The 25,000-nt window shown below is 47.4% G+C and overlaps 1 protein-coding gene across 5 annotated transcripts in view; it reads right to left on the bottom strand.

Moving 5' to 3' along the window:
- Positions 1 to 25,000, bottom strand: part of LOC138866458 (uncharacterized PE-PGRS family protein PE_PGRS54-like) — a 29,534-nt gene that overhangs the window by 175 nt on the left and 4,359 nt on the right. For 3 of the 5 annotated variants that reach the window (XM_070139108.1, XM_070139110.1, XM_070139109.1), the window contains exon 2: positions 14,563 to 17,247. In XM_070139108.1, the coding sequence (XP_069995209.1) occupies positions 14,863 to 17,244 (2,382 nt within the window). In that variant the 5' untranslated portion in view covers positions 17,245 to 17,247 and the 3' untranslated portion in view covers positions 14,563 to 14,862. Of the gene's footprint in view, positions 323 to 6,044; positions 6,133 to 14,562; positions 17,248 to 25,000 lie in introns of those variants that run through there. The other 2 variants (XR_011399580.1, XR_011399581.1) reach the window with 1 other exon arrangement.

Genomic DNA, 25,000 nt, shown 5'->3' on the forward strand with positions numbered 1-25,000 from the left:
CTTTTTCTGTTGACATTTCAAGTCAGTATTACATATTGGTACTCCGGTTGCTCAGCTGACTTTCCTACTGATACAGGCTTTTAGTATCTGTGCGATATTTCTCAGACCAATCTGGAAACTTAGTCAATATTTCTGGCCACATTTCAACCGTCGTTTCTGTTACAACCGTCGTTTTTGTTACAACCATCGTTTCTGTTACAACCGTTTTGGTTGTCATCGGAAGGTTTATGGGGACCCAATCCAGGTAGTATCTGAGCGCTACGCACACCGCGGCAATCGTCAACAGGCAGAAGATGAAGGTCACCGCCACGGGGTTACAGCACTGCGAAAGAGGAGAGGGTGAGATCAGCGTGAAAGAGGGAGAGGAGGAGGGAGAGAGGAGTGTGAAAGAGGGGGAGGAGGAGGGAGAGAGGAGTGTGAAAGAGGGGGAGGAGGAGGGAGAGATCAGTGTGAAAGAGGGGGAGGAGGAGGGAGAGATCAGTTTGAAAGAGGGGGAGGAGAGGGTGAGATCAGCGTGAAAGAAGGAGAGGAGGAGGGAGAGAGGAGTGTGAAAGAGGGAGAGGAGGAGGGAGAGAGGAGTGTGAAAGAGGGGGAGGAGGAGGGTGAGATCAGCGTGACAGAGGGAGAGGAGGAGGGAGAGATCAGTGTGAAAGGAGAGATCAGTGTGAAAGAGGGAGAGGAGGAGGGAGAGATCAGTGTGAAAGAGGGAGAGGAGGAGGGAGAGATCAGTGTGAAAGAGGGAGAGGAGGAGGGAGAGATCAGTGTGAAAGAGGGAGAGGAGGAGGGAGAGATCAGTGTGAAAGAGGGAGAGGAGGAGGGAGAGAGCAGCGTGAAAGAGGAGAGGAAGAGGGAGAGATCAGTGTGAAGAGGGAGAGGAGGAGGGAGAGATCAGTGTGAAAGAGGGAGAGGAGGAGGGAGAGATCAGTGTGAAAGAGGGAGAGGAGGAGGGAGAGATCAGTGTGAAAGAGGGAGAGGAGGAGGGAGAGATCAGTGTGAAAGAGGGAGAGGAGGAGGGAGAGATCAGTGTGAAAGAGGGGGAGGAGAGGGTGAGATCAGCGTGAAAGAGGGAGAGGAGGAGGGAGAGAGGAGTGTGAAAGAGGGAGAGGAGGAGGGAGAGAGGAGTGTGAAAGAGGGAGAGGAGGAGGGAGAGAGGAGTGTGAAAGAGGGAGAGGAGGAGGGTGAGAGGAGTGTGAAAGAGGGAGAGGAGGAGGGTGAGAGATCAGTGTGAAAGAGGGAGAGGAGGAGGGAGAGAGGAGTGTGAAAGAGGGAGAGGAGGAGGGAGAGAGATCAGCGTGAAAGAGGGAGAGGAGGAGGGAGAGAGGAGTGTGAAAGAGGGAGAGGAGGAGGGAGAGATCAGTGTGAAAGAGGGGGAGGAGGAGGGAGAGATCAGTGTGAAAGAGGGAGAGGAGGAGGGAGAGAGATCAGTGTGAAAGAGGGAGAGAAGGAGGGAGAGAGGAGTGTGAAAGAGGGAGAGGAGGAGGGAGAGATCAGTGTGAAAGAGGGAGAGGAGGAGGGAGAGATCAGTGTGAAAGAGGGAGAGGAGGAGGGAGAGATCAGTGTGAAAGAGGGAGAGGAGGAGGGAGAGATCAGTGTGAAAGAGGGAGAGGAGGAAGGAGAGATCAGTGTGAAAGAGGGAGAGGAGGAGGGAGAGAGGAGTGTGAAAGAGGGAGAGGAGGAGTGTGAAAGAGGGAGAGGAGGAGGGAGAGAGATCAGTGTGAAAGAGGGAGAGGAGGAGGGAGAGAGGAGTGTGAAAGAGGGAGAGGAAGAGGGAGAGGAGGAGTGTGAAAGAGGGAGAGTAGGAGGGCGAGAGGAGTGTGAAAGAGGGAGAGGAGGAGGGAGAGAGATCAGTGTGAAAGAGGGAGAGGAGGAGGGAGAGAGATCAGTGTGAAAGAGGGAGAGAAGGAGGGAGAGAGATCAGTGTGAAAGAGGGAGAGAAGGAGGGAGAGATCAGTGTGAAAGAGGGAGAGGAGGAGGGAGAGAGGAGTGTGAAAGAGGGAGAGGAAGAGGGAGAGGAGGAGTGTGAAAGAGGGAGAGTAGGAGGGCGAGAGGAGTGTGAAAGAGGGAGAGGAGGAGGGAGAGAGATCAGTGTGAAAGAGGGAGAGAAGGCCGGAGAGAGATCAGTGTGAAAGATGGAGAGAAGGAGAGAGAGATCAGTGTGAAAGAGGGAGAGGAGGAGGGAGAGGGGGAGTGTGAAAGAGGGAGAGATCAGTGTGAAAGAGGGAGAGGAGGAGGGGGAGATCAGTGTGAAAGAGGGAGAGGAGGAGGATGAGATCAGTGTGAAAGAGGGAGAGGAGGAGGGAGAGATCAGTGTGAAAGAGGGAGAGGAGGAGGGAGAGATCAGTGTTAAAGAGGGAGAGGAGGAGGGAGAGATCAGTGTGAAAGAGGGAGAGGAGGAGGGAGAGATCAGTGTGAAAGAGGGAGAGGAGGAGGGTGAGATCAGTGTGAAAGAGGGAGAGGAGGAGGGTTAGATCAGTGTGAAAGAGGGAGAGGAGGAGGATGAGATCAGTGTGAAAGAGGGAGAGGAGGAGGGAGAGATCAGTGTGAAAGAGGGAGAGGAGGAGGGAGAGATCAGTGTGAAAGAGGGAGAGGAGGAGGGAGAGATCAGTGTGAAAGAGGGAGAGGATGATGATGAGATCAGTGTGAAAGAGGGAGAGGAGGAGGGAGAGATCAGTGTGAAAGAGGGAGAGGAGGAGGATGAGATCAGTGTGAAAGAGGGAGAGGAGGAGGGAGAGATCAGTGTGAAAGAAGGAGAGGAGGAGGGAGAGATCAGTGTGAAAGAGGGAGAGGAGGAGGGAGAGAGGAGTGTGAAAGAGGGAGAGGAGGAGGGAGAGATCAGTGTGAAAGAGGGAGAGGAGGAGGGAGAGAGGAGTGTGAAAGAGGGAGAGGAGGAGGGAGAGAGGAGTGTGAAAGAGGGAGAGGAGGAGTGTGAAAGAGAGAGAGTAGGAGGGTGAGAGGAGTGTGAAAGAGGGAGAGGAGGAGTGTGAAAGAGGGAGAGGAGGAGGGAGAGATCAGTGTGAAAGAAGGAGAGGAGGAGGGAGAGATCAGTGTGAAAGAGGGAGAGGAGGAGGATGAGATCAGTGTGAAAGAGGGAGAGGAGGAGGATGAGATCAGTGTGAAAGAGGGAGAGGAGGAGGGAGAGAGGAGTGTGAAAGAGGGAGAGGAGGAGGGTGAGAGATCAGTGTGAAAGAGGGAGAGGAGGAGGGAGAGAGGAGTGTGAAAGAGGGAGAGGAGGAGGGAGAGAGGAGTGTGAAAGAGGGAGAGGAGGAGGGAGAGATCAGTGTGAAAGAGGGAGAGGAGGAGGGAGAGAGGAGTGTGAAAGAGGGAGAGGAGGAGGGAGAGAGATCAGTGTGAAAGAGGGAGAGGAGGAGTGTGAAAGAGGGAGAGGAGGAGGGAGAGAGATCAGTGTGAAAGAGGGAGAGGAGGAGGGAGAGAGGAGTGTGAAAGAGGGAGAGGAGGAGGGAGAGAGGAGTGTGAAAGAGGGAGAGGAGGAGGGTGAGAGGAGTGTGAAAGAGGGAGAGGAGGAGGGAGAGATCAGTGTGAAAGAGGGAGAGGAGGAGGGAGAGATCAGTGTGAAAGAGGGAGAGGAGGAGGATGAGATCAGTGTGAAAGAGGGAGAGGAGGAGGGAGAGATCAGTGTGAAAGAGGGAGAGGAGGAGGGAGAGAGATCAGTGTGAAAGAGGGAGAGGAGGAGGGAGAGAGGAGTGTGAAAGAGGGAGAGGAGGAGGGAGAGAGGAGTGTGAAAGAGGGAGAGGAGGAGGGTGAGATCAGTGTGAAAGAGGGAGAGGAGGAGGGAGATAGGAGTGTGAAAGAGGGAGAGGAAGAGGGAGAGGAGGAGTGTGAAAGAGAGAGAGTAGGAGGGTGAGAGGAGTGTGAAAGAGGGAGAGGAGGAGGGAGAGAGATCAGTGTGAAAGAGGGAGAGGAGGAGGGAGAGAGGAGTGTGAAAGAGGGAGAGGAGGAGGGAGAGAGGAGTGTGAAAGAGGGGGAGGAGGAGGGAGAGATCAGTGTGAAAGAGGGAGAGGAGGAGGGAGAGATAAGTGTGAAAGAGGGAGAGGAGGAGGGAGAGAGGAGTGTGAAAGAGGGAGAGAAGGAGGGTGAGAGGAGTGTGAAAGAGGGAGAGGAAGAGGGAGAGGAGGAGTGTGAAAGAGGGAGAGGAGGAGGGAGAGATCAGTGTGAAAGAAGGAGAGGAGGAGGGAGAGATCAGTGTGAAAGAAGGAGAGGAGGAGGGAGAGATCAGTGTGAAAGAGGGAGAGTAGGAGGGAGAGATCAGTGTGAAAGAGGGAGAGGAGGAGGGAGAGATCAGTGTGAAAGAGGGAGAGGAGGAGGGAGAGAGGAGTGTGAAAGAGGGAGAGGAGGAGGGAGAGAGGAGTGTGAAAGAGGGAGAGGAGGAGTGTGAAAGAGGGAGAGGAGGAGTGTGAAAGAGGGAGAGGAGGAGGGAGAGATCAGTGTGAAAGAGGGAGAGGAGGAGGGAGAGAGATCAGTGTGAAAGAGGGAGAGGAGGGAGAGATCAGTGTGAAAGAGGGAGAGGAGGGAGAGATCAGTGTGAAAGAGGGAGAGGAGGAGGGAGAGAGGAGTGTGAAAGAGGGAGAGGAGGTGGGTGAGAGGAGTGTGAAAGAGGGAGATGAGGAGGGTGAGATCAGTGTGAAAGAGGGAGAGGAGGAGGGAGAGATCAGTGTGAAAGAGGGAGAGGAAGAGGGAGAGATCAGTGTGAAAGAGGGAGAGGAGGAGGGAGAGATCAGTGTGAAAGAGGGAGAGGAGGAGGGAGAGATCAGTGTGAAAGAGGGAGAGGAGGAGGATGAGATCAGTGTGAAAGAGGGAGAGGAGGAGGGAGAGAGGAGTGTGAAAGAGGGAGAGGAGGAGGGAGAGAGGAGTGTGAAAGAGGGAGAGGAGGAGGGTGAGAGGAGTGTGAAAGAGGGAGAGGAGGAGGGTTAGATCAGTGTGAAAGAGAAAGAGGAGGAGGGTGAGAGGAGTGTGAAAGAGGGAGAGGAGGAGGGAGAGATCAGTGTGAAAGAGGGAGAGGAGGAGGATGAGATCAGTGTGAAAGAGGGAGAGGAGACGGGAGAGATCAGTGTGAAAGAGGGAGAGGAGGAGGATGAGATCAGTGTGAAAGAGGGAGAGGAGGAGGGAGAGATCAGTGTGAAAGAGGGAGAGGAGGAGGGAGAGATCAGTGTGAAAGAGGGAGAGGAGGAGGGAGAGATCAGTGTGAAAGAGGGAGAGGAGGAGGGAGAGAGGAGTGTGAAAGAGGGAGAGGAGGAGGGAGAGATCAGTGTGAAAGAGGGAGAGGAGGAGGGAGAGATCAGTGTGAAAGAGGGAGAGGAGGAGGGTGAGAGGAGTGTGAAAGAGGGAGAGGAGGAGGGTGAGATCAGTGTGAAAGAGGGAGATGAGGAGGGTGAGATCAGTGTGAAAGAGGGAGAGGAGGAGGGTGAGATCAGTGTGAAAGAGGGAGAGGAGGAGGGAGAGATCAGTGTGAAAGAGGGAGAGGAGGAGGGAGAGATCAGTGTGAAAGAGGGGGAGGAGGAGGGAGAGATCAGTGTGAAAGAGGGAGAGGTGGAGGGAGAGAGGAGTGTGAAAGAGGGAGAGGAGGAGGGAGAGAGGAGTGTGAAAGAGGGAGAGAGGAGTGTGAAAGAGGGAGAGGAGGAGGATGGGATCAGTGTGAAAGAGGGAGAGGAGGAGGGTGAGATCAGTGTGAAAGAGGGAGAGGAGGAGGGTGAGAGGAGTGTGAAAGAGGGAGAGGAGGAGGGAGAGATCAGTGTGAAAGAGGGAGAGGAGGAGGGAGAGATCAGTGTGAAAGAGGGAGAGGAGGAGGGAGAGATCAGTGTGAAAGAGGGAGAGGAGAGATAAGAGGCATGTCTACACGCAACACGCAACACGCGCACACACACACACACACACACACACACACACACACACACACACACACACACACACACACACACACACACACACACACAAAATGTATATACTTGCAACTTGTATCTCATATAAAAATATATTTTAGAAATGGAAGTGAAGGACACTCTGAGATATATTTATCAAATGATTCCTACCTGGCGGTGTATGTAAACAAACAGCATTTTTCTCTCTAATAGCACTTATCGTTCTCTTTCTCCAGTCTTCTACTTCGTGTCTACACCACTGAAAATAAGTGATATTATTACACGTTTATATAGAGTCCTTCATGGGAGCACATATGTCCACGAAATGCGTAAAGAAAGGGGTGTTTGGAGAATAGGCATGGGTGCTGTTGACCTCGCGCCATCTACCTGCGAAAAACAAAAATATTTCAAGGGGTAACATAACTATTTTATGTATCGCTGATGACTCTAAAGACGGCGAGCCAAGTTCGTTTGTCTGAGGGTCACTTCCTGTAATTTTAGATAATGTTAATAATATACACCGAAGTATTGTTAAAAGAGTTACATGCAGTGGTGCACCCACTAATGTGTACTAGAGAGAGAAGGAGGTCATAAAAATGTTCAGTTACAGAAAAAAAAAAAAATCAGAAGCATTCCCCTGTGATTTTCGTGTTCGTGGCTCCTGGTTACGTACCTGACTCGATATACTCAAATTCTTAAGGCTGTTTAAAATACTGATATTGGATGATAATAGATATTTGGTTCCTAACCGACTGCTGAAATGATATACAGCAAAAAATATAGACATCAGGTTGTAACTAAAGTAGTTTATACATGACTGAAATGAAGCATTCAATTTGTGCCATACTAATCAATAGTTATAATTTGGTTGGCAAGACACTACTGATTTTAAAGCGGAACATGTCTGATTCGCGTTAAAAAATGTTCACGAAGGTCGACCACCACCACCAAAAAAAAAAAAAAATACACACAAGAAAATGAGAACATTTCTATTCACCCAAGGGGAATAACACGATGCAATACAGTCTACTTTACGGGTGATGGCGTTACATGTTCTTTCTCAAGGACAGATAACAAGATGTAAAATTTCCCCCTCCCCCTCTCTCTCTTTTTCTGCCCATTTTCCTGCTCCCCTCTCTCTCTCTCTCTCGCTCCTTTTCCCCTCTCCCTCCTCTTTCTTTTCCCCCTTTTTTTTTTATCCTTTTCCTCTCTTGCACTCTCCCTATCTCGCTCTCGCCCCCTCTCCCTCTCTCGCACTCCCCCTCTCTCCCGCTCTTCTTCTCTTGCACTCTTCCTCTCTCCCGTCCTCGCACTCTCCTTCTCTCCCGTTCTCGCACTCTCACTCTCTCCCGTTCTCGCACTCTCCCTCTCTCCCGTTCTCGCACTCTCCCTCTCTCCCGTTCTCGCACTCTCCCTCTCTCCCGTTCTCGCACTCTCCCTCTCTCCCGTTCTCGCACTCTCCCTCTCTCCCGTTCTCGTATTCGCCCTCTCTCCCGCTCTCGCACTCTCCCTCTCTCCCGCTCTTCTCTTGCATTCTTCCTCTCTCCCGTTCTCGCACTCTCCCTCTCTCCCGTTCTCGCACTCTCCCTCTCTCCCGTTCTCGCACTCTCCCTCTCTCCCGTTCTCGCACTCTCCCTCTCTCCCGCTCTCGCACTCTCCCTCTCTCCTGTTCTCGCATTCTCCCTCTCTCCTTCTCTTGCACTCTCCCTCTTTATAGCATGCATATCCAGCATGGTCAGTATATAGTCCATGTTACCGCAAAGCCACGCGATCGCTATGTTGACCGCCTATTTCTGAAAATAACCCAAGCCAAGCGTGGGTCACGGAAGTCAGTATAAGGACGGTAGACAGAGAAAGGACAGAGAGACAGAGGACAAGCTCGCCACGCCAAAACCTCCGGCGCCAGCCCCTCAACCTCTTCTCTTCTCTCTCTCTCATAATTATTATCGTGAATGTAATTAACAAAGTAATTAAATCAAACACTGAACAGGTCTTCCCTATTCATATTACTATACAGTACATGTGGACAATTAAATGCCCCCCCAAAAAATCCTAATTGCTTGCTTCAAGTGTCTTAAATAACTGATGGTTGGTAGTTAATAGTTAAAAAGGAAAATAAATGTGCTAGACATCCAAGGTCATATAGCACTATAGGAAAGGAGGGGTGAAGGGTGATTGTTGTTATGCGTCAACTATCTAGAGTAATCTTAGAAGGTTAAAGATGGATAAAGGAGTTGAGGTGTGGATGGGCTATGGTGGGTCCAGGTAAGGGAATTACATAAGGGATTCACGTGTGTATCCAGGAGGGAGTGAAAATGATAAAGGGGATGGAAGGAGGGAGAATGTACGTGTAGTTGGAGTTGAAGGGGATTGGTTGTGTTAGGAGGGAGTAGGAGGGAGGGGTGTAAGGGGAATATGAGTAGGAAGAGGATGGGTGTCGGGAGGATGGATATCGGTAGTAGACGGACTCGAAGGGGATAGGTTGTGCTGGGAGGGAATAGGAGGATGGATATCGGCAGTATATAACATATAGCTTTGAATATCTTCCATAGTTTCTGCAATGGAGTTGGTTGGAGAGTCTTGTGAGACAAAGGTTTTCTTATAAGGAGGGGTAGGGGAGACTGGTGTCTGAGGAAAGGTAAAGGTAGGTGGAGGTGAGTGTGTGGTAGAAGGGGTGGAACGTTTAATCTTTCTACTGCGAGTAGTTCAGAGAGGGTGTAATATAGTGGAGGTGGATGATCCCCCACTTCTTGGTATGTGGTAGCTGGCTGAAGCAGTAAAGCTTGAAGGTGGCGGTGGAGTTAAACGTCGCAAATTTAATCTTTATTTCTGCGGGGGTAGAGTATGTGGTACAGAGGGGCAAGGCAGGGACGCCCAAGGAGGAGTGCGTCCTGCCAAGCCCGCAAGGGCGAGCGGTCTGTCGCTATGGCACAGGAATTGCCATGAACAAAGTTCGTTTTTAAATAATTCACAATGGGAAACATAAAAAAAATTAGAATGAACACAAATTTAGAAACATCGGTTCACATGATCATTTCATGAAGAAAGAAGAAGGGTATGGCGCACATAAACTGGGTGATTTTACAAACCAAAGAATGCAGATCGATGACAGACTACTATAGAAACAAAACATTTGAATATCAATAGTAAAAGTGGTTACATTCATAGTAATTCATAATAAGCCTTTTCTAAGGAACATTTTGAGTATAAACAAGATATATCTTATGTATAAATATGAGAATAAAAACATGAGAAATGTATGCACGCAATAAAGTATTTGCGTGCTCTACGGTCACTTCGTCAATGTCACAGGTCACTAGAGAGGGAGAGGGGACGGTGTTGGGGTTGTAGTTGAGGTTGGAGTGTCTGGATTTAGAGTGGTAAAAGAATTTGACCAAGGAAGGTAGGAGGTAAAAGTGGAAGTGGGGAAGTAAGTAGGTGTAGGGGAGGGTGTAGGAACATCCTGGGTTGGAAGGGGACGGGTAGAACAAGCATTAGAGAAGGGAGAATGAGAGAGACCTTGTTGATGTGCTTCCTGTAGAGTTAGATCAGGTTTGTATCTGAGTGTTGCTACCTCAGACTCAAACCTGTAAGTGTGATAGAGCAGTTTGATCGGTTATGACCAGGTTGGCCACAGAGGGGGCATCGGTCTGTGGAACGGCAGTGTTTGGCAGGATGTTCAAAGCGCCAACAGTTTTGTCATTGATGGGGAGGTTGGTATGATTGAACAGGGAGGAATTGTCCACTAATGTAGATACAAAAGGGAAGGTTATGTGTATGGAAAGTAATGTTGGCAATGTTGACGAGTTTCTTTCGATAAATGGAATCGAATAGCACTGTACTAATATCACATCATGGTCTTTGAGGTAGCCAAGTAAGTATTCTCCGCAATCTGACCAATCGATATCCATAGGGCAGCTTGCTGGGGAGATGGAGACATTTCCAGTGCAAGTATTAAGAGTTGGGATGTTCTGCTGGGATGGGGTTGCAAGCTAAGATTTGATAATGCTAAATCTTCAGCTTCAGATGTATCTAACGAGACGGGAACGATCGGCCCAGGTACGGAAGAGGACTCTGCCCACTTGCTTTTGGAGACATTGTTGGAAGAGAAGAGTGTTGCCTGAGTAAGGAGCTGTAGGGGGATCTCAAAAAATCGGTTCCATTTGGCTGGTCTATATAGAGAATTTAAGATATTTGTAGAGTTATGGAGGATAGAAGGACGGGGACATGTGGAAGAGAGAGTATTGTTGAGGGAGGTAGTATTAAGGAGAGAATGACTAAGGTAGTAATAAGGGAAGATGAGGTGATTAATGAAGGTAGTGGGGGTTGAGGCGATGAAGTTGAGGAAGTTGGAAGAGTAGGAGTCTCGACTTGGATGGATAATTCACTAGTAGGCTTTGAGGGGTGGGTCGTAGTTGTATTGTTCAGAGTTGTGGTCAAAGGAGAACCTGGGGTCGGGGAGCCGGGAGAGTTTGAATTGATGGGGCTATTTGATGAAGAAGCAAGCCTCGTTGCCTCTAATATGGTTATTAAATAGATATGTCCATATCAAATGCATACAGATATGTCCATATCAAATGCATATAGATATGTATATATATATGCATATACATTATATATATATATATATATATATATATATATATATATATATATATATATATATATATATATGCATATCCATGTCATATGTCAAAATAGGGTGCAGCTATGACGTCTCCCGAGTGGCGTCATAGCTAGACAATCAGTACATAGACATAATTTCTAACTGCGAATTGTCTTTTATTTTTTATTACTCATTATCAGTGCAACGAAAAATCCACACTTTTGTTTGAGCATGGGGATCTTTTATTAATATAATGAAGCTTACTAAACAAACAGGAAAAAATAATATTCCGTTAAGTGTTACCATAGAGCTCAATGTGGATGACGCTACCTCCCTTCAATATTCCTTGCCGTCCACCCCTCAGGGTCCCCTTGAGGGGTAAGGGATAAACAACTAAAACGGGGGAATACCGTGCCCATGTTTCCTTCAGGGCGTTCAGGACCGGCACAAAGTCAGGCTTTCATCCTTTTAGCACGGCTCTTACACCTTAAGAAGTGGATAGTAGAAGGGGCTAGAGGAGGGACGGAAATGAAAGAGCAGGAGGGAGAAAAGACCGTGCGAAATTAGCTGAGTCAAGGGCTGAGGCCCAAGGCAGGGGAAATCCCCGCATTGGGTCCCGGTTCTCGTATCCTAAGCCCCGCCTCCCCCCCCCCCCCACGACAACAATAGGCAAGGGATTCGGGAATAAAATGGCTGAAAGGAATAAATTCTTCCAAGTCTTATCTATCTGGCTTGGCACTGTATTAGATTTTTGACGATACTGCATACTGCGAAAAGGACCACCAACAGGAAAATCGACGAGAAGCTACAAGTTGGTGCTCAGAAAAATATGTACAAAGGCCTTTTTTCCGGTGCCAAGAAACTGTCTAACTACACTAGAGGGTGTCGTTTTTTTTCATTTGCGACACTTCTCCGGGCCGATCGCGACAGCAACTGCCGATGCTTCTACGCTGTTACCACAGATGCGGCTCCACCCCCATTCCTAGGAATTGTACTCGAGTTGACGAATCTGATTTTGTTTTTGAATTGTATCAATTAACAAATCACTGGTTTACTGATGTAACATTAGGAAATAACAATAAATACAAGTTGTTAGTTATCAACATCTTCAAATGATAAATCAAACGACGGAAAACTATCGAAATCAGTTGAAAATGCGCGGGCCCTAAGCGCCTCCCATCATACTTCTTCATTCGTCCATCGACAATGGTTTCGAAGGTCACACCTCTTTAAATATTTTGAAAATGACACTGTTTATTGATTGATATCAACAATTCAAAAGATATAAGTTTACGCCAGCATATTAAATTATATATACATAGTAAGTAAAATGAGTATGTAAAACCTAATATAAGTTTTCATAATATTCTTTTGACCATTCGAACACATTCTGTAAATAAAACCTGAAATACTTCCCCGTATATTATTCGTCATGGAACACTTTTGGAGGCCTGAATATTGCCCAAGATTAAAGCATAAATGATATAAGAAAAAACAGTAACAAGCCTTACATGACATATCGCATAAAAATGTACACACGAAAGATAAATCTGAACCTCGCTCTTCTTTGCCGTTGCCCTATTAATACGAAAGCATATAAACCTTAAACTCTATATTATTATATGTGGTAATAGTGTATATTTTTAATACATTTCTGCATATATGTATATAAATACATATACATACATAAATGCATATATGTATATATATATGCATGTGTGTATACACGTGTTTAAATATGTATGTGTATACTGTATATATAGGTATGTATGTATATATACACATTTCTGTATGTATATATGCATATATGCACACACATACACGAGCGCGTGCACGTACTTTCAAACTAGTACCTAGTGCAATATCCTTATTAACATCATCAAAGATACTAATATTGCACCATATAGTGCAGCATCAACTTTGAACTTCCCATTTTCTTCGTTTTAGAACGGGTAGAGGTGCTCCGCGCGCTTATCAGCCAGGTGCAGTTGCTTATATATATGACTCCGCCCCCATAAATAGGGGCGGAGTCATGGGAATCTGTAGTACTACACCTTTTGGCACCGGAAAAAAGGCCTAAAGTCCCTTAGGTCCTGTTCACTCGAGAGGCAGTTCCCGTATGAGCATTAGATTATCATGATCGTAGAAAACTTTTCCAGTGGTAGCAGAACCAGATCCTACGATGGAATATAGGCCAGGAAGTGGTTTGGGTTGGAGCATGACATGAGGTACGAATGCGAGGCAGGTATTTCCTACTTATAACCACGCAATTTATATTTATTTCATTTGTTGAAACAATTTCTGCTACATCAACATCTAAGATCATTAGCAGTGTATTCAAAATATAGCAACAAGGTGCGACTTGGAGAGGAAGCCCCCAGGAAAGGAAAGCCGATACAGCACTGCAAAAAGGGTGAAATGAGTTTGAAATTAGGAAAAAATATAGTAGGCGTCAAAAATTGTAGGTATGTCTGGTAGTGAAAATTGTAAAGAGAAAAGCAAACGGAGAACGAAGGCCATTCAGGACTAACCAAAGTCAGCCTTATATCTTTTCAGCATGGCCCTCACACTTCAGGATGTGCACAAAAGGGAATGAAGAGAAGGAAAGGGAAGAAAAGACCATTCAAAATTAGTAGAGAGAATGGCTGAGGTCCAGAGTAGGGTGATCCCCTACCTTGGGCCTCAGTCTCCGTCTCCTAAGCTCCCCTAGTGAGATGTTTGATTTGGGTGTAGGACTTCCACTGGCCTCTGGGGCAATATTGTAGCACTGTGCTGCCAATGTATCGTAGTCAACAAGGCAGGCAAGTAGGTCGTTTTCGCAGTTTGGCCAGTTCTTGTCGTAAATAGATGGAAACCATTCCAGTACAAATATCAAGTGAGGTTTGACAGTAATAAGTTTGCCACTGAGGTCAGAGTAAATAGTGTACAAGCTTGAGACAGATGTAACCGTGGTAAGGTGTGAACGATTGGAACGGCTGCTAAAGGAAACTCTACCTACTTGTTTTTGGAGGCAGTGTTGGAAAAGGATACCAAGAGTAAGGGGCTGTAGGGGGAAATCACAAAGATTCAGTCCCACTTGTCTGAGCCAAAGAGAATACTCAAAAGGTTTGCAGAGGTGGAAGCAGAACAGGAAGAAAATGGTTTGTGGTGTGGAGTGAGGTAGTACTATGAGGAGGACAATAAGAATAGTAATATGGGAGGAGGTAGACAATGCAAAAGACTATGCAGTAAATGGTGTTGAGAATGGGAAGTTGTCAATAAACATCGGAGAGAGAATATTAGTAACAGTGACTGGAGTAAAGAGAAAACTAATGAAACAAATTTAGAAAGGCTAGTTGATGAGGGAGCAAGACCTGATACCCCTAACAAGGATGAGAAATCATTATTTATGGTGAGCCTGAAGTGGGGAAAAGAAACCGTCTACCCCCTAGAGTTTCCATACAGAATAAGGGCAAGGCGGTTAAACAAGGGGTTACCGTGCCCATGGTTCTCGAAGGCCATTCATGACTGACAAAGCCAGCTTTTCATCTCAGTACAGCTCACACCATAGGAAATGAACAGAAGGGTGAAGGGAAGTGGGAGAAAAGACCATGCAAAATTAGGTAAGACAAGAACCGAGGTCTAAGTTAGGGGAGTTCCCTACATTGGGCCTCAATCAATGTCTCCTAAGCTCACTAAGAATAGTTTTTTTTCGGGGGAGGGGAAGGTAAAGAAAAGGCTCTGCAAGTTTAGTAGAGCCGAGGGCTAAGGTATAATGTAGGTGACCTGCATTAGGCCTCAGTTTGTATCCTAAGCACCCACACAAACGAACAAGGAATTGGGTGTTTGTATCCCACCAGGAAATAAAATTTGTGTACATCGGTTTTTCTGAAACTAATGATAAATTAAGTCTATTTTTGACTAATGGAATTTTGAAAGGTAGTCCTTTTAAAACAATACCATATATGTGTATATATATATATACAAAACACTATTCACTGTTCTTTTTAGAAATCAAGCCACAATTTTGCTTAGGACTAATATGATTACATTAATTATATACTTAATTCTACTTTTATAAATTCAAGGTTAAACATATCAATCTTATTGTTTTATAATTTTATGAAATGGCTAAATGCATAAAATGTTAACTTAGAGAGTACTACATTCATGATCCTGCTCAAGTTGTACTTGTTCCAAATGCAGCTTCAGCCTCTTGACTAATGGTTTCAAACCTTTATACAGTTTCACACAACAGGTTTGGCTCGGTCTATGACTTTACACAAAAGGCTTGGTTCCGCCCCGTCTACAGCCGCGGACGAAGGATCTGCTTCAGCATTGCGCAAAGCTAACTTTTCTGTTATACCCTGAACGTGAACAAGTCTCTCTCTCTGCTTCAAATGGTTACTTCAACTCGTTCCCTGCTTTACCCCTTTCAGTAGTGCTCCCTGCTCCAGCTGTTCCAGAAGTGCTCCCTGCTCCAACTGTTCCAGAAGTGTTCCCTGCTCCAGCTATTCCAGAAGTGTTCCCTGCTCCAACTGTTCCAGAAGTGCTTCCTGCTCCAACTGTTCCAGAAGTGCTCCCTGTTCCAGCTGTTCCAGAAGTGCTCCCTGCTCCAGCTGTTCCAGAAGTGTTCCCTGCTCCAGCTGTTCCAGTAGTGCTCCCTGTTCCAGCTGTTCCAGTAGTGCTCCCTGCTCCAGCTGTTCCAGTAGTGCTCCCTGCTCCAGCTGTTCCAGAAGTGTTCCCTGCTCCAGCTGTTCCAGAAGTGTTCCCTGCTCCAGCTGTTCCAGTAGTGCTCCCTGCTCCAGCTGTTCCAGTAGTGCTCCCGGCTCCAGCTGTTCCAGTAGTGCTCCCGGCTCCAGCTGTTCCAGTAGTGCTCCCGGCTCCAGCTGTTCCAGTAGTGCTCCCGGCTCCAGCTGTTCCAGTAGTGCTCCCGGCTCCAGCTGTTCCAGTAGTGCTCCCGGCTCCAGCTGTTCCAGTAGTGCTCCCTGCTCCAGCTGTTCCAGTAGTGCTCCCTGCTCCAGCTGTTCCAGTAGTGCTCCCTGCTCCAGCTGTTCCAGTAGTGCTCCCTGCTCCAGCTGTTCCAGTAGTGCTCCCTGCTCCAGCTGTTCCAGTAGTGCTCCCTGCTCCAGCTGTTCCAGAAGTGCTCCCTGCTCCAACTGTTCCAGAAGTGCTCCCTGCTCCAACTGTTCCAGAAGTGCTCCCTGCTCCAACTGTTCTAGTAGTGTTCCCTGCTCCAACTGTTCTAGTAGTGTTCCCTGCTCCAACTGTTCCAGTAGTGTTCCCTGCTCCAACTGTTCCAGTAGTGTTCCCTGCTCCAACTGTTCCAGTAGTGTTCCCTGCTCCAACTGTTCCAGTAGTGTTCCCTGCTCCAACTGTTCTAGTAGTGTTCCCTGCTCCAACTGTTCCAGTAGTGTTCCCTGCTCCAACTGTTCCAGTAGTGTCCCCTCCTTCACCCCTTTCAGTAGTGTTCCCTCCTTCACCCCTTTCAGTAGTGTTCCCTCCTTCACCCCTTTCAGTAGTGTCCCCTGCTTCACCCCTTTCAGTAGTGTCCCCTCCTTCACCCCTTTCAGTAGTGTCCCCTCCTTCACCCCTTTCAGAAGTGTCCCCTCCTTCACCCCTTTCAGTAGTGTCCCCTCCTTCACCCCTTTCAGAAGTGTCCCCTCCTTCACCCCTTTCAGTAGTGTCCCCTCCTTCACCCCTTTCAGTAGTGTCCCCTCCTTCACCCCTTTCAGAAGTGTTCCCTCCTTCACCCCTTTCAGTAGTGTCCCCTCCTTCACCCCTTTCAGTAGTGTCCCCTCCTTCACCCCTTTCAGAAGTGTTCCCTCCTTCACCCCTTTCAGTAGTGTCCCCTCCTTCACCCCTTTCAGTAGTGTTCCCTCCTTCACCCCTTTCAGTAGTGTTCCCTCCTTCACCCCTTTCAGTAGTGTTCCCTCCTTCACCCCTTTCAGTAGTGTTCCCTCCTTCACCCCTTTCAGTAGTGTTCCCTCCTTCACCCCTTTCAGTAGTGTTCCCTCCTTCACCCCTTTCAGTAGTGTTCCCTCCTTCACCCCTTTCAGTAGTGTTCCCTCCTTCGCCCCTTTCAGTAGTGTTCCCTCCTTCACCCCTTTCAGTAGTGTTCCCTCCTTCACCCCTTTCAGTAGTGTTCCCTCCTTCACCCCTTTCAGTAGTGTTCCCTCCTTCACCCCTTTCAGTAGTGTTCCCTCCTTCACCCCTTTCAGTAGTGTTCCCTCCTTCACCCCTTTCAGTAGTGTTCCCTCCTTCACCCCTTTCAGTCGTGTTCCCTCCTTCACCCCTTTCGGTAGTGTTCCCTCCTTCACCCCTTTCAGTAGTGTTCCCTCCTTCACCCCTTTCAGTAGTGTTCCCTCCTTCACCCCTTTCAGTAGTGTTCCCTCCTTCACCCCTTTCAGTAGTGTTCCCTCCTTCACCCCTTTCAGTAGTGTTCCCTCCTTCACCCCTTTCAGTAGTGTTCCCTCCTTCACCCCTTTCAGTAGTGTTCCCTCCTTCACCCCTTTCAGTAGTGTTCCCTCCTTCACCCCTTTCAGTAGTGTTCCCTCCTTCACCCCTTTCAGTAGTGTTCCCTGCTTCAACTGTTATACTTGATTCAGTTGTGCTCTCATATTCTAATGTTTTTTTGGTAGTGGTATCGCTATTAAGCTTATCCCAAGGTAATGCAACTCCAGGATAATCATCAAACAAATCAATTGAGAGCCAAACAAGGCCCCCTACAAGCACAACACTTATAACCAAAGTTGAGAAGGAGGTTGCACATTCTCTGTTGATCATTCTCTGCAAGAAAAGAAATGGTGTACGATATATTTGACTATCTTGGAAAGTATTACAGTGAGACATACATATGGCATAATCAAAGAATGTACAAATTTAAAAAATGCAAAATAATAAACACCACCATGCTAAACTATATCCTTTTGAGACATGGCCAATTATTACCGTTGCTTTATTTATGCATTTTTGCCAGAACGAAAAAATAATTGTCATACTTTTCAGAAAAGGTGATATATTGCACAATCAAATTTAAACTTTTCAGTGAGAACTGGAAACAATTCAACGAATACTGGTAACCTATAGATTTACTAAAAGCCATATACTTTGTTAAAAGCAGACAACATAGTATTAGACTATTATGAGTAGTTATCTTACAATGCATTTCATATGTAATATTTTCCATGTAGCTTGTAGTGATAGAATGGGTGGTATTTGCCATTTGTGTAGTTGTGATTCCGCTGGTCCCACATATCACGCCGCTACCCAAGTCTCACCAGTCTCAAAGGGAGGGCAGTACCAAGCTTGCCCCTAGGAACACTATGGGATCAAAAGTCATAAATAATGGAGTGTGCCTGTGGAAGGCACACTCCATTATATATGGATCTTTTTCTTCGTTATTACTTTGAATTACTAATGTAAGTCTTTTAGCAGACTGCTACACTTTCTAGTGCTTTACCTGTACCTACAGCACTCTTGATTTTACAGGTGACACGAGACTACAGATGTAGTCAGTACCCCACTTCAAACCCAGACCCTTCCAGATTTTGACCCCTGGGTCGGGATGCTCAGTTGTCAAAGGTGTCGTTTGGATGCACTCACTCTCTTTCTGAACTTACCCGATTTCCCTTGCAGACTCGTTAAATTGACCCCTCTGTGGAACTGGAGACTGCAACCAGGTTCCCACTGCCCCACACATACCAATGATAAATGAGAGCAAGCAACCAATTTTTGCAATCCCTCCAGAGGAGGCAGGGTATTTATCAGGTGTGCAACTAAAAATAAGTTGCTTTTGAACATTAACTTCATTATCTACGTCCTTGATGTTCAAATGGATGTCAATTTTCATTTGTAAGGAAACAGATGGTAGCCTCTTTAATGTGCAATTCAAATCCCAGATTAATCACGGAATCAAACTGATGCAGTCATGATTTTACGGTAGAAGTAACTATTCCTGTTGGTCTAAGTACCTGCACATGCAAGGGAGTAGTCTTTCACAGGGACTTGTGGACAATGAAAGAAATTGAAAATCTTGAGAGCAAGGAAAAACCAGGGTCTAATGGACAAACTAAATTACCAATAATGACGGATTGGGTCTTGACTTTTGCGTTAAACACCTGAAAAGGTCAATGTTGGACATGAACGACTATAATAGCTGCAAAAAATGGATATCTCATTACGATGCAATTATACATATACAAATAAGATTGTGGTTAATAAGCTGGAGCTCATGACAGTACTACAGGTATTGAGAGCACATTTAAGTGAACTAACAACCGTACATGCATGCACCACCTTTTCACATACTCTGCGAAAAGCGGTATCATTGTCGATCAGTAACTCCAGATGCTCCTCGCTCGTAAAACACTGCCTCCAGCTGCCCTATGACGCACTTAATGGTCTGCAACCGAAGCTGGCGCCAAATGGTGAACCATGATGCCCCAGTCAGTCAGAAAATTTTGGCCACCACAATGAGATATGTCCATACCAACTCTCTGCCAGTCTCTCCATTCCTAGACTCCCTTTCCATCACTTCACTGGAACTGGATCGATTGAGTTGCACTCATCACAACTCGTAACTACTACCTGCACCTGCCACTTAGTGATGGCTGGATCCACCCTCCTCACAAAATGCAGGGTATGCTTCACTCCAGGATGCTTGGTTGCTGCTCAAGGGCACGAGAATGATGGTCACCTGGAGTCCATACTCTTCAACCAATGACAACACCATCCCCACATATGTCCTGATGAGCATCTCGCTTGCGGCCTTGGTCTTCAACCTACTTTTTCCCGACAGCCCATCAGAAATCCAACGATGCAGAGGAGTAAGTCCATGCCAACAACAGGTTCAGACCCTTGATGACCGCGTCCAGCTCTGGTATGTTGATGTCACTGGAGTCATCCTTAAGGAGCTAGCTAGTATCCTCCATAGTGTAGCCACCAACCTCTCTCCCTCAGCGCCAAGAGCCAAGGAACTGTCATCTACCCAGACCCTCGCCTCTTCGCCACTGACGACCCAACGACCTCGCACAGGGTCATTCTTCTTCACTCCAGCCACAACTTCCTGTAGCAGCCTCCCAACCTCATCGGTTTCGTCATCCCATCCCTCCCAGGCCTGATTTGTTTTCCTCTTAATAAAGGCCGACGCTAATCACACCCACCCACATACAGGGTAATGGCTCATTAGCTTGCTGCACAGCAACAACACCGCCCGTCTCAACTCATGCGGCGTGTCACACACCTCATTATCTCTTCTCCACGCCACGCCTGGGCTCTGATCTACAGGTAGGCCTTGGCCAAGTCAACCACCGACACATTCACACCTTGCCTGTGCCTTTCAGGCAGCTTGTCTGAACAGTCATTGGAATCTACAATAAACGTGAAAAGTTCACATGTTGTTCCCTAAAATCCAACACGGGCTGCACTTTCCTCTTGTTCCATTGAACCACAGCCATAAAGGGAATCAATCCTTTTGCTGGGCCATACTTATGCTCGTCATATGGAAGCATCCAGCCATCATCAATCCACCTTTATAGATCTTCTTTGTACAGGTCCCTCGCCTCTAGGGGCACTGATAATGTCGCTAACTCATTTCGCAATACTGTTGGTTCTTTTCATTCCAACCACTTCCAGGCTGCAGTCCAACACTTGGTTATGGGGTCAAAATATGCAAAGAAATCTAGTTCCTCCACTCCCAGCGTTACATCGGCTTCCACATACATCGCTATATGTCTGTCCTCCATGCCAAACCACACATTCTTCGACGCATCAACGTTATCCAAGCCAAGAATGTACTTGTAACCAAGGGGTACTGTAGTGGTCATGTACACATTCACGCCTGTCTAGGCGCCGCTGGTAAGTTTCAATTGCATGGCGCCCACTCCAACACACTTCTTACAACATGAAATGTGAATAATACTTTGTAAGCACCTTATGTCCACTAATACTTGGCACTGCACTCCGCAAACATCCACAACACAACAGGAGTGCTTTTGCATTCATTAACTGTCGGTACCTCTCCGCACTAGTTTCCCGAACACACAGAAACAATGTCATAATTCCCCACAACGGTAGCATTTTATACGTTGCCGAGTGCGAACACCAGTACTACCCCGTGGACATCTTCCGGCAATCCATCCCATGGCCTGGTCTGACACCCTGCCAAACAGCGACAGCAAACGCCGCAATTCAGCCAGGTAAATATCAGGGTTCCTTTTTGCAACTGCTGGTTAACAAACTGTTCATAAACCACATAGGGGTCCACAGGGAATGTGGCCAACAGTGCCTTCCTTACTTTGCTTGGGACTCTGAAAGCTGTAGGTACACGGCGAAAGCTCCATCAGTGAGGCGCATTGGGATCATGCTGGGTACATCAGCGATGTCTCGAAGCTTGCACACCAGCTCTAACCTTTCCAGCCATTCCACTACCGACATCTTGCCACTGCTGTCAAACTCCGGGATCAGTTTCTTGTCGAAAGACTACTCCATACTGCCTAAATAGTTCGAGGCTACAGGGAAATGCTATGCATTGTAGATTCCTTTTATTTATGGAAGCATACACTAGGCCAGCGACGCGGCAGCACACCACGAGACCTACGTACATTCAAAAGCTTGTTGGCAGTCTGACTGGCCTCTCACCCTTCTCCAACCCTCTGCCGCCTCGTTCCAGACTCACTGGCGACTTGCGCCCGCCAAATCACAAATTACCAACTATAAAGCACAATTACTGATACATGTAATATATGTATAAATAATGACAATGTTAGTTACCGTATAGCCAAGAGGAAAGTTGAAAGTTAAACCACCAAACCCAATACTCCCCAGCTTCGGTAGCAACTAACAACTCATTTCGTACATGCATCAAGAGCTTGTGGCTAAGGATAAAGAAATTGCATCGCTAAAAGAAACTTAAATCATTAATAAGATTAAAGTTACATATTTAATACAATTAAACAAATTGCTGAATCAACCCAGTACAAGCAGCAACATAAGGATGATACCAAATCACAATCCAGATCACACCTCGTCCAGGCAACTTCTGCTGGGACTTCGTCTGATTTTTGGTCTGTTTCTCCAAGCAGATCACCTTCCAGGCAGTGAGACATAGGACATGGAGGCTATATCTCCAAAAATACCCATAGGAGGGTACTTACGTAGTAAGGAATAGGAGGAACCTCCTCCCAGAAAAAAAAGAAAAAGCCGGCAGACAACGCACTTTCAAACTTCATAAAGAGTAATATACGCACTGACAATTGTACAGCCAGCAACAAAAGCGGTGACGCCTCGCAAGTCCTGGGCTCGGTGAGATCATGCTCCTCTTGTCTTTAAAGGAGGCCCGCGTTCAGACAACTAGGGCATAGTTAAGATAGTTCGAATGTGAGGAGGTGGGAAAGTACGGAAATCAGGCGAAGTACAAAAAAGAATTTATCATTTCGAGAATTATCACGTTTTATTTCAATTCCTCATCATATTTTCTATATAAAAAACTTAAACATTGTTGGACCTGTATTCATATTAATATTCGTCAGACGGAAATATCCTTCATTCATAATATATGGCTCTGCTAAACAGCTACTCTCTGACTTCTCTGTCTTATATCACCTGGATCCACTATTTGGATAATGGTAAACTTTTGATATGTTATTTGGAAAAGAACATATGACATTAGTTCATACGCCATTATATTTCCAGATGTTTACAATGATTTAATTGCCAAAATAACGAAATTAATATCTAAAATACGGATTTCGAAAGCAATGGGTTTCTTGAATAGTTTGGAGGGGAAACACCGACAAGGTGTTGGACACCAGCCGCTGAAACGACAAATAAAGGCGTATAGTCAAGGCTAAGGGAATATCCCCTTAGCCTTGGGTCAAGTGAAGCTTGACTCAGCCTTTCGCGGGGTGTGAGTAAGCGTGAATCGGGAAAGGGCTTTGCTGGGAAGTGCAAAATCTGCCCAGGTCTAAAGTCTCAATAAATAATTTGATACTAAAAGATATGTTAAAGTATGAGTTTCGCAACACCTGCATCCTATATACCCCACTATCAGTATATTAATGCACCGCTGCACACATTCATTGCTTTTCATTTTGCATCCTTCATTTTAACCAACAGTTTCGGAAATAATATAAATTAGGTTGACTGACGATGCACTTCAAATCAATGTGTATGTCAAAAGTAACTTAATGCTGATATAAGAGACATTAATACTTTCTGTAAGTATATGATTGCAAGGGGCGGAGCCAAGTGGCCCATCACACTCAAGTTGACCCCAACCAGACCGTACTTCGCGATTCACGAGCGCGACTGGAGGTCGTGGTTCGTGAGAGACACCAAACGAAATAAAAGGAAAACAAGGGAATCGATACCTAAACCTTTACACCCCATCCCCCTCGATGTTTTGCGGCCAAAGCCATTTATTAATGTTTGGTAGCCCAAGAGGCGCTATTTGAGACGATACATTATTCACACCCACAAATATTACCCACAGTGTGTGTGTGCGTGTGAGAGAGAGAGAGAGAGGGGGGGGTGAGTGAGAGAGAGGGGGGGGGAGTGAGTGAGAGAGGGGGGGGGAGTGAGTGAGAGAGGGGGGGGGAGTGAGTGAGAGAGGGGGGGGGAGTGAGTGAGAGAAGGGGGGGAGTGAGTGAGAGAGAGAGAGGGGAGTGAGTGAGAGAGAGAGGTGAGTGAGTGAGAGAGAGAGGGGGGGAGTGAGTGAGAGAGAGAGGGGTGGAGTGAGTGAGAGAGAGAGGGGTGGAGTGAGTGAGACAGAGAGGGGTGGAGTGAGTGAGAGAGAGAGGGGCTGAGTGAGTGAGAGAGAGAGGGGCTGAGTGAGTGAGAGAGAGAAGGGATGAGTGAGTGAGAGAGAGAGGATGAGACTGAGTGAGTGAGAGAGAGAGAGGAGGAGGCTGAGTGAGTGAGAGAGAGAGGATGAGACCGAGTGAGTGAGAAGAGAGAGAGGATGAGAGTGAGTGAGAGAGAGAGAGAGAGGATGAGTGAGTGAGAGAGAGAGAGAGGGGCTGAGTGAGTGAGAGAGAGAGAGAGAGGGGCTGAGTGAGTGAGTGAGAGAGAGAGGGGCTGAGTGAGAGAGAGAGAGAGGGGCTGAGTGAGAGAGAGAGAGAGGGGCTGAGTGAGTGAGAGAGAGAGAGGGGCTGAGTGAGTGAGAGAGAGAGAGGGGCTGAGTGAGTGAGAGAGAGAGAGAGGGGCTGAGTGAGTGAGAGAGAGAGAGAGAGAGAGGGGCTGAGTGAGTGAGAGAGAGAGAGAGAGAGAGAGGGGCTGAGTGAGTGAGAGAGAGAGAGAAAAGGTGAGTGAGTGAGAGAGAGAGGGGTGGAGTGAGTGAGAGAGAGAGGGGCTGAGTGAGTGAGAGAGAGAGAGAGGGGCTGAGTGAGTGAGAGAGAGAGAGAGAGGGGCTGAGTGAGTGAGAGAGAGAGAGAGAGGGGCTGAGAGAGAGAGAGAGAGAGAGGGAGGAGGTGAGTGAGTGAGAGAGAGAGAGAGAGGGGCTGAGTGAGAGAGAGAGAGAGAGGGGCTGAGTGAGAGAGAGAGAGAGAGAGAGGGGCTGAGTGAGAGAGAGAGGGGCTGAGTGAGTGAGAGAGAGAGAGAGGGGCTGAGTGAGAGAGAGAGGGGCTGAGTGAGAGAGAGAGAGAGAGAGAGGGGCTGAGTGAGTGAGAGAGAGAGAGAGGGGCTGAGTGAGTGAGAGAGAGAGAGAGAGAGAGGGGCTGAGTGAGAGAGAGAGAGAGAGAGAGAGGGGCTGAGTGAGTGAGAGAGAGAGAGAGGGGCTGAGTGAGTGAGAGAGAGAGAGAGAGAGGGGGGCTGAGTGAGTGAGAGAGAGAGAGAGGGGCTGAGTGAGTGAGAGAGAGAGAGAGAGGCGAGTGAGTGAGAGAGAGAGAGAGGGGCTGAGTGAGAGAGAGAGAGAGGGGCTGAGTGAGTGAGAGAGGGGCTGAGTGAGAGAGAGAGAGGGGGAGTGAGAGAGAGAGAGAGGGGGGGGAGTGAGAGAGAGAGAAAGAGAGAGGGGGCGAGTGAGAGAGAGAGAGAGGGGGAGAGTGAAGGAATGAGTGAGAGGGGAGTGAGAGAGAGAGGGGGGAGTGAGAGAGAGGGGGGAGTGAGAGAGAGGGGGGAGTGAGAGAGAGAGGGGGGGAGTGAGAGAGACGGAGAGAGGGGGGTGCAGAAAATAGCCTCGATAAGATGGGGCTGAAACATAGCCGAACACTCACTCCTTGCTTTGCCTTGCGAATCTAAATCCCCCCTTTCCCAACTATGTCCAGGTTGTTTGAATTGGGCCACCTTTCAGGTCTGGCGAGGCGACATCGCTTTTGTTGTTGGATGTACAATGGAACTGTCAAAGTAACTGACCATATTAGCAGCTTCTTTTGCTCCTGGTGTTATCCAAGAGACATTTAACAGACCATCTCCTGTGGCAAAGTAGGCAGTCTGGGGCGTCCTTTGGGAGAAATCTCTCTCTGATCTGAAATCTTTCCTTCTTATATGTGACTTGGGGCTCCCGTATTCACTTGGGGTGCGAGCATCGATTTGCCGCCTTTCACAT

The sequence above is a fragment of the Penaeus vannamei genome, chromosome 25 (genome assembly GCF_042767895.1).
Source record: "Penaeus vannamei isolate JL-2024 chromosome 25, ASM4276789v1, whole genome shotgun sequence".
Classification (NCBI taxonomy): Eukaryota; Metazoa; Arthropoda; class Malacostraca; order Decapoda; family Penaeidae; genus Penaeus; species Penaeus vannamei.